The sequence below is a fragment of the Mauremys reevesii genome, linkage group 8 (genome assembly GCF_016161935.1).
Source record: "Mauremys reevesii isolate NIE-2019 linkage group 8, ASM1616193v1, whole genome shotgun sequence".
Taxonomy (NCBI): domain Eukaryota; kingdom Metazoa; phylum Chordata; order Testudines; family Geoemydidae; genus Mauremys; species Mauremys reevesii.
Genome location: NC_052630.1, coordinates 80,684,543 through 80,700,090, shown reverse-complemented (window position 1 = coordinate 80,700,090; position 15,548 = coordinate 80,684,543). Strand labels below are relative to the sequence as shown.

At 41.4% G+C, this 15,548-nt stretch overlaps 1 protein-coding gene across 7 annotated transcripts in view; it reads right to left on the bottom strand.

Moving 5' to 3' along the window:
• Positions 1–15,548, bottom strand: part of SYDE2 (synapse defective Rho GTPase homolog 2) — a 56,702-nt gene that overhangs the window by 25,290 nt on the left and 15,864 nt on the right. For all 7 annotated transcript variants that reach the window (XM_039485979.1, XM_039485977.1, XM_039485973.1 and 4 more), the window contains one exon: positions 5,173–6,269. In XM_039485979.1, the coding sequence (XP_039341913.1) occupies positions 5,173–6,269 (1,097 nt within the window). The remainder of the gene's footprint in view (positions 1–5,172; positions 6,270–15,548) is intronic.

Genomic DNA, 15,548 nt, shown 5'->3' with positions numbered 1-15,548 from the left:
TGCAGGTATTAGATAAACACTCAACTATTAGCCATAAGGTTTTACTATCACAGCTTGTTAAATCATCCAGACACCAGTGACATTAGCAGAAACACAAACTCACATTCTGTGTAGTTCAGTGAGAAATCCAACAAGTTTCATGTATAGATAGTCAAATGTGAAATTAACATGCACTGTACATTTAATGTTCTCAGTCTTGTTTGTGCAGGTTGAAAAATTACTTTTCATGCTTAGAAGCACCAGGCACCTGAAGACAATTCAGACCCCAATTGTTCAATGATCAGTAATGTCTCAATTACCTGATATCATCTGCATGACTAGGTGCTAGCAAGCAAGTGCTGTGGTAAAATCGGAGTCTCATGATCAAAGTAAAAAATGGGAGTGCTGAAACCATTTGGCCCAGAACCATTCACCAAAAATGGCACAAATTTTAAAATGTAACAAACCAGGGGTTGTGACTACTTCTGCACTGCAGGGTTCATCAAACAGAAATGCACACCTTGAATGAAAGTGTGTGTCAGACGCTCCCAGGCCTCACACATGTTATGGAGCACTATGTGGAAGATAGGAGTCCTTGTGGCACCTTAGAGACTAACAAATTTATTTGAGCATAAGCTTTCATGGGCTACAGCTCACTTCTTCGGATACTCTGAAATATGTGAAAGTTGTTCTGCCAACTTCAATTAAATTGGCCAGAGGAGCAGTCTGCCATAAGAACTGTGCACCTTCCTTACGTTAGAAATTTTTTTCAGCAGGGAAGGATAGCTCAGTGGTTTGAGCATTGGCCTGCTAAACCCAGGATTCAGAGTTCAATCCTTGAGGGGGCCATTTAGGGAACTGGGGTAAAGATCTGTCTGGGGATTGGTCCTGCTTTGAGCAGGGGGTTGGACTAGATGATCTCCTGAGGTCCCTTCCAACCCTGACATTCTATGAATTGGAAGTGTTACTGGAAGATGAAGATATGATGCTCCTTTTAACACATATTTTACAACCACTAGACTTAATCATAAACTATACAAGATGAACAAAAGACACTGCTTGACACTACTAGATTGCAGAGTTTATCTTACAATTTTGGGGTCCCCCCGTGAAGGAAGGAAGGAAGAAAGAAAGAAACAAACAAAGAAAGAAAGAAAGGAAGGAAGGAAGGAAGGAAGGAAGGGTGTGTGTGTGGAGGAAGACAATAAGAGTTTTATCTCCTTTTTGTCCAGCTGCTAGAGGGGTAGATCAGACTAGGCCTGAGGAGTTTTTTAGTCTGTTTGAGGGCTTCCCAAGCAGTAGCTTGTGCTTAAAGGAAGACGTGTTATGCACAGCAGCATAAATAAAGGAAAGGCTAAGGGACAAATCAGAGTTGATCCTTCACATTTTGCCTTGTGAATGCATTTGCTAAACGGAAGTTTTGCCAAGATGATAGCACATAACTTTATTTTAGATGGCACAATGCCTGAATTGTGGGTGTTTGGGAATTTTACATTATATCTTTTCAACGTGTACGCAGTAGAAATGGTCTTACGGAATGAGCCATTGGTTGGAAGTCAGGAAGTGGTGAGTCCTAACTCCAACGCTGCCTTAACTGAGGAGTTACTCCAAGTGCCATGATCTACAGTTTTATTTATGTTCCCATTGTCCTAACACACCACTGGGTCTGAAGAAGCTGAAAATGGTGGGTTCACCCAGCCTTACTGTTCCTCACCATGTTACAATGAGCAAGGGGAGAAATTTGCACACTGACAGCAATAAAGTGATGAGACCAAATAAGAGGAGAAGCGAAGAGGAAAAAAAAAAAAGACACTGTGGGAAACATACTTACTGTACTGCCTTGCTCGCTGCTCAAATTCTAAACATATGTCAGTGAAGCCAAACAGCAAAAATTAAGCTGTCTGTACACTAATGCGAGGAGCCTAGGAAACAAAATGGAGGAACTAGAGCTACTGGTGCAGGAAGTGAAACTGGATATTATAGGGATAACAGAAACATGGTGGAATAGTAGTCATGACTGGAGTACAGGTATTGAAGGCTATGTGCTGTTTAGGAAAGACAGAAATAAAGGCAAAGGTGGTGGAGTAGCATTGTATGTCAATGATGAGGTTAACTGGGGATGGAATGAGAAGGGATGGAATGGATAAGACAGAGTCTGTCTGGGCAAAAATCACATTGGGAAAGAAAGCTACTAGAGCCTCCCCTGAGATAGTGCTTGGGGTGTGCTACAGACCGCCGGGATCTGATTTGTAGATGGATAGAGACCTCTTTAATGTTTTTAATGAAGTAAACACTAATGGGAATTGTGTGATCATGGGAGACTTTAACTTCCCAGATATAGACTGGAGGACAAGTGCTAGTAGTAGTAATAGGGCTCAGATTTTTCTGGGTGTGATAGCTGATGGATTTAATCTTCATCAAGTAGTTGAAGAGCCAACAAGGGGGGATGCCATTTTAGATTTGGTTTTGGTGAGTAGTGAGGACCTCATAGAAGAAATGGTTGTAGGGGACAACCTTGGTTCGAGTGATCATGAGTTAATTCAGTTCAAACTAGATGGAAGGATAAACCAAAACTACATCTGGGACTAGGGTTTTTTTTATTTCAAAAGGGCTAACTTTAAAGAATTAAGGAAATTAGTTAGGCAAGTGGATTGGACTGAAGAACTTGTGGATCTAAAAGCAGAGGAGGCCTGGAATTACATAAAGTCAAAGTTGCAGAAACTATCAGAAGCCTGCATCCCAAGAAAGGGGAAAAAAATCATAGGCAGGAGTTGTAGACCAAGCTGGATGAGCAAGCATCTCAGAGAGGTGATTAAGAAAAAGAAGAAAGCCTACAGGGAGTGGAAGATGGGCAGGATTAGCAAGGAAAGCTACCTTATTGAGGTCAGAACATGTAGGGATGAAGTGAGAAAGGCTAAAAGCCATGTAGAGTTGGACCTTGCAAAGGGAATTAAAACCAATAGTAAAAGGTTCTATAGCCATATAAATAAGAAGAAAACAAAGAAAGAAGAAGTGGGACCGCTAAACACTGAGGATGGAGTGGAGGTTAAAGATAATCTAGGCATGGCCCAATATCTAAATAAATACTTTGCCTCGGTCTTTAATAAGGCTAATGAGGAGCTTAGGGATAATGGAAGGATGACAATTGGGAATGAGGATATGAAGGTAGATATTACCACATCCGAGGTGGAAGCCAAACTTGAACAGCTTAATGGGACTAAATTGGAGTGCCCAGATAATCTTCATCCAAGAATATTAAAGGAACTGGCACATGAAATTGCAAGCCCATTAGCAAGAATTTTTAATGAATCGGTAAACTCAGGGGTTGTACCGTACGACTGGAGAATTGCTAACATAGTTCCTATTTTTAAGAAAGGGAAAAAAAGTGATCCGAGTAACTATAGGCCTGTTAGTTTTACATCTGTAGTATGTAAGGTCTTGGAAAAAATTTTGAAGGAGAGGGTAGTTAAGGACATTGAGGTCAATGGTAATTGGGACAAAATACAACATGGTTTCACAAAAGGTAGATCGTGCCAAACCAACCTGATCTCCTTCTTTGAGAAAGTAACAGATATTTTAGACAAAGGAAATTCAGTGGATCTAATTTACCTCGATTTCAGTAAGGCATTTGACACGGTTCCACATGGGGAATTATTAGTTAAATTGGAAAAGATGGGGATAAATATGAAAATTGGAAGGTGGCTAAGGACCTGGTTAAAGGGGAGACTACAATGGGTCATACTGAAAGGTGAACTGTCAGGATGGAAGGAGGTTACTAGTGGAGTTCCTCAGGGATCAGTTTTGGGACCAATTTTATTTAACCTTTTTATTACTGACCTTGGCACAAAAAGCGGGAATGTGCTAATAAAGTTTGCGGATGACACAAAGCTGGGAGGTATTGCTAACACAGAGAAGGACCGGGATATCATACAGGAAGATCTGGATGTCCTTGTAAACTGGAGTAATAGTAATAGAATGAAATTTAATAGTGAAAACTGCAAGGTCATGCATTTAGGGATTAATAACAAGAATTTTAGTTATAAACTGGGGACGCATCAGTTGGAAGTAACAGAGGAGGAGAAGGACCTCGGAGTATTGGTTGATCACAGGATGACTATGAGCTGCCAATGTGATATGGACGTAAAAAAAGCTAATGCAGTTTTAGGATGCATCAGGCGAGGTATTTCCAGCAAAGATAAGGAGGTGTTAGTACCGTTATACAAGGCACTGGTGAGACCTCATCTGGAATAGTGTGTGCAGTTCTGGTCTCCCATGTTTAAGAAGGATGAATTCAAACTGGAACAGGTTCAGAGACGGGCTACTAGGATGATCCGAGGAATGCAAAACCTGTCTTATGAAAGGAGACTGAAAGAGCTTGGCTTGTTTAGCCTAACCAAAAGAAGGTTGAGGGGGGATATGATTGCTCTTTGTAAATATATCAGAGGGATTAATATTAGGGAGGGAGAGGAATTATTTAAGCTTAGTAACAATGTGGACACAAGAACAAATGGATATAAACTGGACACTAGGAAGTTTAGACTTGAAATTAGATGAAGGTTTCTAACCATTAGAGGAGTGAAGTTCTGGAACAGCCTTCCAAGGGGAGTAGTGGGGGCAAAAGACATATCTGGCTTTAAGACTAAGCTTGATAAATTTATGGAGGGAATGGTATGATGGGATAGCCTAATTTTGGCAATTAATTTGGCAATTGATCTTTGATTATCAGCAGGTAAGTATGCCCAGTGGTCTGTGATGGGATGTAAGATGGGGTGGGATCTGAGTTACTACAGAGAATTCTTTCCTGGGTGCTGGCTGGTGAGTCTTGCCCACATGCTCAGGGTTTAACTGATCGCCATATTTGGGGTCGGGAAGGAATTTTCCTCCAGGGCAGATTGGCAGAGGCCCTGGAGGTTTTTCGCCTTCCTCTGCAGCATGGGGCACGGGTCACTTTCTGGAGGATTCTCTGCAGCTTGAGGTCTTCAAACCGCAATTTGGGGACTTCGATAACTCAGACATAGGTTAGGGGTTTGTTATAGAAGTGGATGGGTGGGATTCTGTGGCCTGCATTGTGCAGGAGGTCAGACTAGATGATCATAATGGTCCCTTCTGACCTTAAAGTCTATGAGTCTATAACAGTGCAAAAGAAAATTCAGCCACATGATATAGGATAATTTTTTAAAGAGTTTACAGTACCTGGCAGCCTCTCTTTTCAATCTCCACAATACATTTCTGCATCAGAAGCGGTACCATCAAGCCCACATTTTCCTTCTCAACAACTTTTCGAGCATCTACTCCAAATATCACTGGCTCTCGATCTGCAACTAGACCATCAAGAGAATTCTCCCACTGTTCTATGAGAGTCAGTTTGACATAAATAAGTCCTCTGGGCTCCAGTTTGACAGCCAGCTGATGCGTTTTTGTCACTCGAAAAAGAGTGGGGAGAACCACTGTTCCGTAACAGCAAACACGATTTTTCCGTGGGGTAGGCTCCCAGCTGAAGACCACTAGTTTTAAGTGCTGGGCATTTTCAATTTCTATGTTGAACGTGTGGTCCATATCTAAAAAAGTTGTCCTGCATGTAAGCAAGGCTGTTCTTGCTTTGTTTACTGAATCTACCTGAATTGCACAAAAGACATCTTTCGAGTCCATCCGTGGTGGTTTCAAATCTTCAGCACCATAGAAGTGAACACTCATGAGTCCAGATATGTACTGGGAACATTTGGGTTGATCAGAAAAACTGTAATGTCTAAAAGCATCAATGTCTATTTCAGTTTTATTGTTGTTACTTGGAAGTATCTCTTTTCCTTTCCCAAACCTGCTTACAGAACCATGTTTACCTGATTTTGCTATAAGTTCAGGAGAGTCTCCATCACTGAGATAACCACCTTTACTGGAGGATTTGGAACTCCCACTGCTTTTCTTTTTGTAGCCGTGTTGTGACGATACACTACTATCAAGATGGTAGCGACTTATAACATTCCTGCTAGCAGCTGCTGTTGCATTTCCAGAAGATGGCAAAGATGTGGCATGGCTTGTATCCTGACAGTCACCTTTCAGCAAGGAAGGATTATCTGAACTATTAGAGCTTGAGGTTCCTTTGATGCTCAGCTTCCTGCTGAGTTCTGGCAATTTTTTCATTTTCATTGAAAGTTTTCTCACAGTTCTAGGAGATTTTATTTTATCAGGGAAAGGCCAATTAATCGATCCTCCTTTTTTCAAAGGATTAGGACTTGGAGGAGAAATTTCTGTTGCTCCTGCCTCAGCCTTGTTTGCAGGTACGATTCCAGATCCTTTAAAAGAAAAAAAACAAAGACAAAATAGGAATGCATTTTTAAAGTTGCCCATTAACAGCAGTCAGCAGCAACAAAAAATTGTGAACTATGGAAGAAGTTAGTCAATACTCAATAAATATGGGATCTACTTAGACAAATATTGTGCATCGCTTAGACAAACTAAGTATTTCTGCACTTTGCTGACGTTTTCAGCCAAAAGTTGGCAGAGGACAGTCAGAAGCTTGATTCTTCCCATTCTATTGAGGCTTTGCCTAACAAAACAGAATTGGTGCAAACAACATATGAACAATTCACTCATCCCACCTACCTGTGTTGTACTCCATTTGTTTGTATAATGTGTCCTCACACAAGCTGACTTGACTGCTTCAACAGGGCACAGATGCCAGGTAGCCATGAGTTTAGATGGGAAGACTGTGGAACACTACAGATACTCTCTCCTCTGAGTACTGTCACTTCCCTTAGACTACTCAGGAGAGCATACAGCCTGCAGTGCTCTGCAATGAAGTACTACAGAGGAATTCTCTTCAGTGCACTCATCTTTCTTCTTATTCTCATAAGAGCCCTGACTCTGTCACTGCAGCTGAGAACCCTGTTCCATTGTCTCCCCCTCCCTCTCTGTGAGTATCAGAACACTATTCCACTACAGTCAGTGATGAGCTGCCAAAATACTAACAACCGGTTCCCTCCTCCTCACCCCATGAGGGGTCATGCCCCCCCCGGGGGACTCCTGCCCCATCCAACCCCCCCATGTTCCTTGACAGCCCCCCCCAACCCGTGCCGTATCCACCCCCCTTCCCTGTCCTCTGACTGCCCCTTGCCACCCCATCCAACCCCTTCTCTCATTCCTAATGGCACCCAGGGACCCCTGCACCATCCAACCACCCCTTCTCTGTCCCCTGACTGTCCCTGGAATCCCTACCCCTAAGTGCCCCCCACCGCCCATCCAACCACTGCTCCTTCCTGACTGCCACCCCGGGAACCTTGCCCCCGTTCAATCCCCCTGTTCCCTGCCCTCTGAGTGCCCCGACACTAATCCACCCCCCCAACTCCCCTGCCCTCTTCCAACACCCCCTCCCTGCTCCCTTACCATGCTACCTGGAGGTGGGGGCCCAGCTGGGCTGGGGCTGGGACCGGAACCACCCGGTCAAGGTCGGGCCAGGCAGGAGCCGCGCCACCCGGCTGAGGTCGGGGCCAGACCCAGGGGCTGGGCAGGAGCCGCGCCGCCCGCCACCCGCCCGGAACCATGCCACCCGCCTGTCCAGACCCGGCCACGGCCGGGCAGGAACCCCGCCGCCGGCCAAGGTTGCAGCTGGACCCTGGGGGCAGGAGCCCCGCCACCCGACCCCAGAGTCTCGCCAGGACCCCGCCGAGCGGCCGCACCACCTGGAGCCCTCCTCCCGCTGGCACCCCCACCCCCAGCTCACCTGCAGGAAGCGCTGCTTCTTCTCAGCCCTCCCAGGCTTCCCGCGCAAACAGCTGATTCGCGGGAAGCTGGGGAGGGGGAGGAGAAGCCGGAGGAGCTTCAGAAGAGGAGGCGGAGTGAGGTGAGCTGGGGCTGGGGGAAGGGCAGGGAGCTGCTAGAGTTTTAGTTAAATTTAAAAGCCCTTTTGGAACTAGTTGTCCCTCCAGGAACAACCGGTTCTAAAGGGGGCTTCTAAATTTAACAACCGGTTCGCGCAATCCGGTGCGAACCGGCTGCAGCTCACCACTGACTACAGTCAAATGGCCTTAAATACACCTTTCTCTTGGCAGCTACCCTGTCCCCCTCACTCTGCAATGACAAGGAGGAGATTGAATGCACATAAGAACAGCCATACTGGGTCAGACCAACAGTCCATTTAGCCCAGTATCATGTCTTCCAACAATGGCCAGTGCCAGGTGCCCCAAAGGGAATTAGGGTAAAAGGTGACCGAGCGATCCATCCCGTCATCCACTCCCAACTTCTGGCAACGAGAGGCTAGGGGCTCAGACCATGGTGTTGCATCCCTGAGCAACTGGGCTAACAGCCGTTGAAGGACCTATCCTCCATGAACTTATCTAGTTCTTTTTTGAATCCTGTTATAGTTCTGGCCTTCACAACACCCCTGGCAAAGAGAGCCACAGATTGACTGTGCATTGTGTAAAGTAGTGCTTCCTCTTTTGTTTGTTTTAAATCTGCTGCATATTAATTTAATTGGGTGACCCCTAGTTCTTGTATTATGTGAAGGCATAAATCATATTTCCTTTTTCACTTTCTCAACACCAGTCAAGATTTTATAGATCTCTATCATATCCTCTCAGTCACCCATTATCCAAGCTGAAAAGTCCCAGTCTTTTTAATCTTTCCTCCTACAGAAGCTGTTCCATACCCCTAATCATTTTTGTTGCCCTTTTCCAATTCCAATATCTTTATTCAGATTGGGCAACCAGATCTGCACTCAGTATTCAACATGTGGACATAGCATGGATTTATATAGAGGCATTATGATATTTTCTGTCATATCTCTCCCTTCCCTAATGGTTCCCAACATTGTTAGCTTTTTTGACTGCTGCTGCACATTGAGTTTATGTTTTCAGAGAACTATCCACAATGACTCCAAGATCTCTTTCTTGAGTGGTAACAGCTAATTTAGACCCCATCATTTTGTATGTATAGTTGGGATTATGTTTTTCAGTAGGTGCATTACTTAGCATTTATCAACACTGAATTTCATCTGCCATTTTGTTGCTTAGTCACCCAATTTTGTGAGATCTCTTTGTAACTCTTGACAGTCAGCTTTGGACTTAACTATCTGGAGTAATTTTGTATCATCTGCAAATTTTGCCACCTCACTGTTTACTCCCTTTTCCAGATCCTTTATAAATATACTGAATAGCATTCGTCCCAGTACCAATCCCTGGGGGACACCACTATTTACCTCTCTCCATTTTGAAAACTGACCATTTATTGCTACCCTTCGTTTCCTATCTGTTAACCAGTTACTGATCCAGGAGAGAACCTTCCCTCTTATCCCATGACTGCTTACTTTGGTTAACAGCCTTTGGTGAGGGGTCATGTCAAAGGCTGTCTGAAAGTCCTAGTACACTATATCCACTGGATCACTCTTGTCTACAAGTTAGTTGACACCCTCAAAAATTCTAAGATTGGTGAGGCATAATTTTCCTTTACAAAAGCCATGTTGACTCTTCCCCAGAAAATGATGTTCACCTATGTGTCTGATAATTGTTTTTTTACTACAGTTTCAACCAATTTGCCTTGCACTGAAATTAGGCTTACTGGCCTGAAATTGCCAGGATCACCTCTGGAGCTTTTTTTAAAAATTGCTATCACATTAGCTGTCCTCCAGTTATCCGGTATACAAGCTGATTTAAATAAGTTACATTCCACAGTTAGTTCTACAATTTCATATTTGAGATCCTTCAGAAATCTTGGATGAATACCATCTGGTCCTGGTGATTTATTACAGTTTCATTTATCAATTTGTTCCAAAACCTCCTCTAATGACACCTCAATCTGGGACAGTTCCTCAGATTTGTCACCTGAAAAGAATGGCTCATCCTCTGCAATGGAGATTGATGCAAAGAATTCATTTAGTTTCTCTACAATGGCCTTGTCATCTTTGAGTGCTCCTTTAGCACCTCGGTCATCCAGTGGCCTCACTGATTGTTTAGCAGACTTCCTGCTTCTAATGTACTTAAACATTTTTTTGCTGTTAGTTTCGGAGTCTTTGGCTAGTTGCTCTTCAAATTCTTTTTTGGCCTGCCTAATTATACTTTTGCATTTGACTTGCAAGAGTTTATACTCTTATTTTCCTCAGTAGGATTTAACTTCCAATTTTTAAAGGATGCCTTTTTGCCTCTATTCGCTTCTTTTACTTTGTTGTTTAGCCATGATGGCACTTTTTTGGTCCTCTGACTATGTTTTTTAATATCGAATATACATTTAATTTGAGCCTCTATTAGGGTATTTTTAAAGAGTCTCCATGTAGCTTGCAGGCATTTCACTTTTGAGACTGTACCTTTTAATTTCTGTTTAACTAGCTTCCTCATTTTTGTGTAGCTCCCTTTCTGAAGTTAAATACTACTTTGGTGGGCTTCTTTCGTGTCCTCCCCGCCCCGCCCTGTCCGAGGGATGTTAAATTTAATTAGATTATTGTTGCTATTACCTAGTGGCTCAGCTATATTCACCTCTTGGACCAGATCCTGTGCTCCACTTAGAACTAAAAATCAAGAATTGCCTTTCCTCCTGTGGGTTCCAGGACTAACTGCACCAAGATGCAGTCATTTATGGTGTCAAGAAACTGACTCTGCATCCCATTCTGAGGTGACATGTATCCAGTCAATACGGGGATAGTTGAAATCCCCCATTATTATTGGGTTTACTATTTTTACAGCCTCTCAGGTTTCATTCCTCCCAAGAGTCCCAAGTTGTCCTGCCTCTTAGCTGCCAAAAACACTTTCCTCTTTCCTGGCACAATGCCCCCAAAACAGGCTTGGAAGTTAGCCAGTTCCCATGTGACCTTCACCTGTGAAATAGTTTCCTAAGGCTTAAACAAGTCACATCAACTGACACTTTGTTGAAGAATAAAAGCCTTCCATCATATTAACAGTGGAAGGAGGCTGACGAGGAACATATACCAGAAAGGTGTCATGTAATTTTCTGTGCTGAGTGCACACAAGCTCTTTACCCTATGACAGAAATCAGGACCTTCAAGGGAATACCAGTCTCAAAAGACAGTGGATCCGATTTTCTTTTCATTTTCACCAGTGTCAATCAGGAGTAATCCCACTGAGGCTAACAGAGTTACATCAGGGTAAAATTAGGACACACACGAGAGGGGAACTGGGCCCAGTAATTCCAAGCTGATCAGCAGGAGTGAGATCATAGTGCTGACAATCTCTTCATTTTGAGTCATCTTTTTCTCCCTTGTAATATTTATGTTCCTCCTTGGTAGCAGCTACTACCATATTAATTCTGCAGTTTGGATAACATAGCTGTTGCCACTGAGAATTTAAGACCACTTCACAAAAGATCACTAGCTATGGGCAACCAGAAAGACTGTACAAAGTGCACCTTCCTCCCAGCCCACCACAACAGGAAGAGGTCAGAATACTAAAAAAAAAAAAAAAAAAAAAAAAACACCCAAACTTCTATTTTCTACAACTACAAAAACAGGAAAGTTTTAACTATCAATCTTGGTAATAAAATGCATGCTGATCCATATAAGATTAGATATTACATAGCTTCTGTGCATACTGAACCTCTTTAATATACTTGCTTTTCTAGTTGGCATATTTGGTCATAACCATTGACAAAATTTAAAGCATAAATGACAAGCCTTTGCTAATACAGGACTGGGAGAATCTGCAAATCAGCAAGCGTTGCTTACAAAGGATACTCAGTGACACTGTCACATTTAATAAGATGTCTGCACCTTTGTTACTACCATTAGATTTTTTAAATGATTTTAGCTTTAATTCATAGCACTGTACAGTCATTAATTGATCTTCACAATACCCCTCTGCTAACCTGATTTACTTTTCACCATTTACAAGGTTAGTTTACTTTATACACTTCATTCAGCTTGAACAGTGAAATCATACAGGCTAGCTTCACTATTTTATTAAAACCTTATTCTTAAATTGTTTTTGCAGATGTTACAAAAAATCTAACTTTTGGGGACTAACTTGAAAATCGTTTTGATAATTTTTACAGATACAATTTCTTTTTTTTCCCCAAAAAGGTTCCTGATAGTAAAAAAATTCCAGTTCTGAAAAATAATGCATAAGATCTGTTTTCCAGCAGAATACATGAATTTTCTTGCTTCCTCAGTTGCTGTGTCCCATTGAAATAGTTTCCTTACAGGGAAAGAACTTTTTCTAGCATGCCTGCTGTGTTTTTCTGGCAAGCAGCTAGTAAGAAATGTGGTGTTTGATAAAACTGGACAAAGCCTTCCCTTGTACTGCAAATCACAGCACAGTCCCACTGGTGGGCTGGCCTGAAGCATTCTATAGTAAGCAGTACCATGCTTTAGCCTGCTATCATTAATCTTCCCTTCCTGTCAGAAGTCTCTGGCACAGACTTAGAAAAGCAAGCCAACATATTAAACTTCTCTCAGTTTCATTAGAACTGAAGAGTCAATCTAACATTCTGACTTTTATGTGTCCAAATTCTGCTGTATTCAGCACTGAACAGTTAAAATGAAATATGTGGCTGAGTGAAACTTTAACAGTCAACTATTATGCAGGCCAGTATTTCAATGAGTATTAAGCCACATGTTTTTCCAGTAAAGCCAGAAAGTTGCTAAGGTATGCACGTGATTTTCAGAACAGTATACTAAACAGCTTTTAACAATCTGCAGAATGTAACCTTACTACAGTCTAAATCTAACAACTTTTTACTCTGCAATACAGATCACTCTATATGGCTTTCATGTAATATTGCTTAAGGAAATAAACTGCTTCTGGTTACCTATAGTATGACAAATCATAGAATGTTGTTATATAAACCCAATCCTAACTTCCTACTACCACCCAATCAGAATCTTATGATCATGCCTGTTACACTTGAAAAATATTCCGCAGGAAGTATGGCAGGAGGAAATTATATCTACGAGGCACCTGCTGTTTAAATGACTACCAAGGCATCACCATGAAAAAAACAAAATGCTTCACAGTCAAGTTAAAATAATGAAATTGAAAGCCATTACTTATGTTTTCTACACAAATCAGCTTTATACACTTATTTGTTGGCTTTATAAGCATGAGAGAGAGAAAAAGATGTTTTTTGAAGAACAACTCAATTCAGAGATTTAGTTTTATATTAGACTGGTTGCAAATTTTCCTGGAAGGACACTATATTGAACAAAAATGACTTGGCATTGTACGTGATTACCTCAATGAATTATTTATTGACTCTGATTAACAAATCAAATGTTTAGGTTTGTGCAATAATGCAATTGAACGAAGTTATAAAGCCTTTTTCATAACTGAAAAGAGGCAAGTAGCCCATGGGAATTGCAGTACTTTATAAATCCAGATACTTTTCATCTCAGCTTTTTATTCAGAATCAGCGTCCATCAGTCCTTCAGGTTAGTCCTAATGAAATTACATCTACACAACTGTGCCCTAAGGGAATAAGGTAGCTCACTTTAACCTGGAGAAGAGAGCTTTTCTTCAGATTCTGGAAGCTTGAAAGCTTCTCTTTTTCACCAACAGAAGCTGGTCCAATAAATGATATTACCTCAGCCACCTTGTCTTTCTATATAAATCTCTGTCAGACTGATTGCCAACAAGTTATATTATTTTAAAGGCATAATATTTGATTGCCCTGACTTACATACAAGTTTTTCCTCCATTTTCAGAAGTTTTAAAGGTTTGACGTGCTTTAAAATTTACCAGAAAAAATTGTAATTTTTTATAAGTAATGAGTTAAGGTGAATGGATAACTGGGCAACAGTCTGTTACAATTTTAAAACAAACATCCAAGTATATAACTCCAATGAAAACCTGAAACTACTACTGAAATAAAACTTCTGTTCAGTATAACCTTTTCCTATAGTTTTCCAGGAATACTTATCTTAGTAGGCATGATACATATAATTCTGAAAACATCTTTTTTAAGTTCATATAAAGCTTTGTGGTACAGACACTACAGTTAAAACCATACCATTCTTTTTAAAAAAAAAGACAGCTTTTTCAGTGGCTTCTAACAAATTTTCCTTTACATCTGGATTTCTCATGCTTTTTCTCAGCCCATTGATGAACTTCGGAATGTTTATAAGCAAATGAAAACAAAAACATCCACATACAAAGCAATTCTGGTGTAAGATATCCAAGCCGCGGGAAAAACCCTCACACAGTATTCTTTTAAGCCACACAAAAATGTTGGGCCAGATCCTCTCCTCTTGTAATTGGCATAGCTCCACTGAAGTTAATAGGACTACACTGACTTACACAAGCTGCAGATTTGGCCCATTAAGTCTTTTTGTGCTCAGACAGCTCCAAACCTGTTTTGATGTAAAAAAGCTGAAGTATAAACAGTCTCTAATGAAGAATATGCGCTTCCCCAAATTTGAACAACATAGGTTAAGAAATAAGGAAATTATAATTTTCGCCTACTTTGGTGAAATGAAAAGGAGACAGAAGGGAAAAAAACAAAATCCCATTTTTATTTTGTTGTTTTTAAAAAGGAAGGGAGCGTTAAATGTATGCAAATAATTCAAGTAAATGGAAAATTATTCCGTCTTTAAACCTATGGACTAACATTTTTTCCCCCCACGACAACTACCATTTTTCGATGAGATCTAGCTAAATGTTCCGGGCTCAATTCCTGCTGATGACCCAAAGTGTGGGAGTAAAGAGGTTGTTACAGGTTTAAAAATCTCCCCCTGCTGCTTTTATTAGGAGTTAAAAACCTTTCCTGAAAGAGAGGAGACTTTATGTTCTGATAGCAACCAGGCTGTGATAAACCCGTCCACTCAGCAATCCTAGCTCCCCACTGCCCCAATAGATTAAGAGTGAATTATTTTAAGTAGTCCATAATTAAAGAGGTGGTGACTAGAGTCTCCAGAGGCACATAATGCAAGTAAACCGGCTGAACTGCCTGCTCTTCCATTACAATAATGATTTTTGCTGAGCAACATACAACTTAAGCAATATTTCACTAGAGGAAGAAACAGATGTATAGTAGCAGTTTAGCTCACTAGCCAAACTTGAATGTTCAAAATCTACAAAACTAGGATGAGTTTGCTGCCAATTTTTCATACGTTAATGCTTCTCCAGCTCTGATACACCAGTCTGGAACATCTGGGTCAGTCACTTTACTCATATAAGTTATAAGCATGCCCTTCTGACCCCGCCCTGCCTCCTGACAGACTCAGTTCTTGTTGTTTCTTTCACAGTATAAGATGCAAAAGCAGTTCCTACTCCTTTCTGACAGCCAGGTCACAAAAAGGGTTATTTAGCACAAATCACAATCCAAGAAAGAGGGACATCATAGCTACTTCAACTCGAGCTGCTGGGTCTATTTGCCTTTTCTGCCTGTAAGGCTGAGCTGTCAACTGATGCCTCACATACACATGACTAGGCCCTCAACCTTCAGAAGCTCTGACAAACCTGCTTCAAGTATACAGAAGAGATAGGAATCCCTCTTCCATCTGTAATTTATTGGAAGGAGGTGTAACACTTTATTCATAAGTCACTTACAGGTTTAAACTAGTGTATATGGTGAATTCTCTGTAACTTGAAGTCTTTAAAACATCATTTGAGGACTTCAGTAACTCAGCTAGAGGTTAG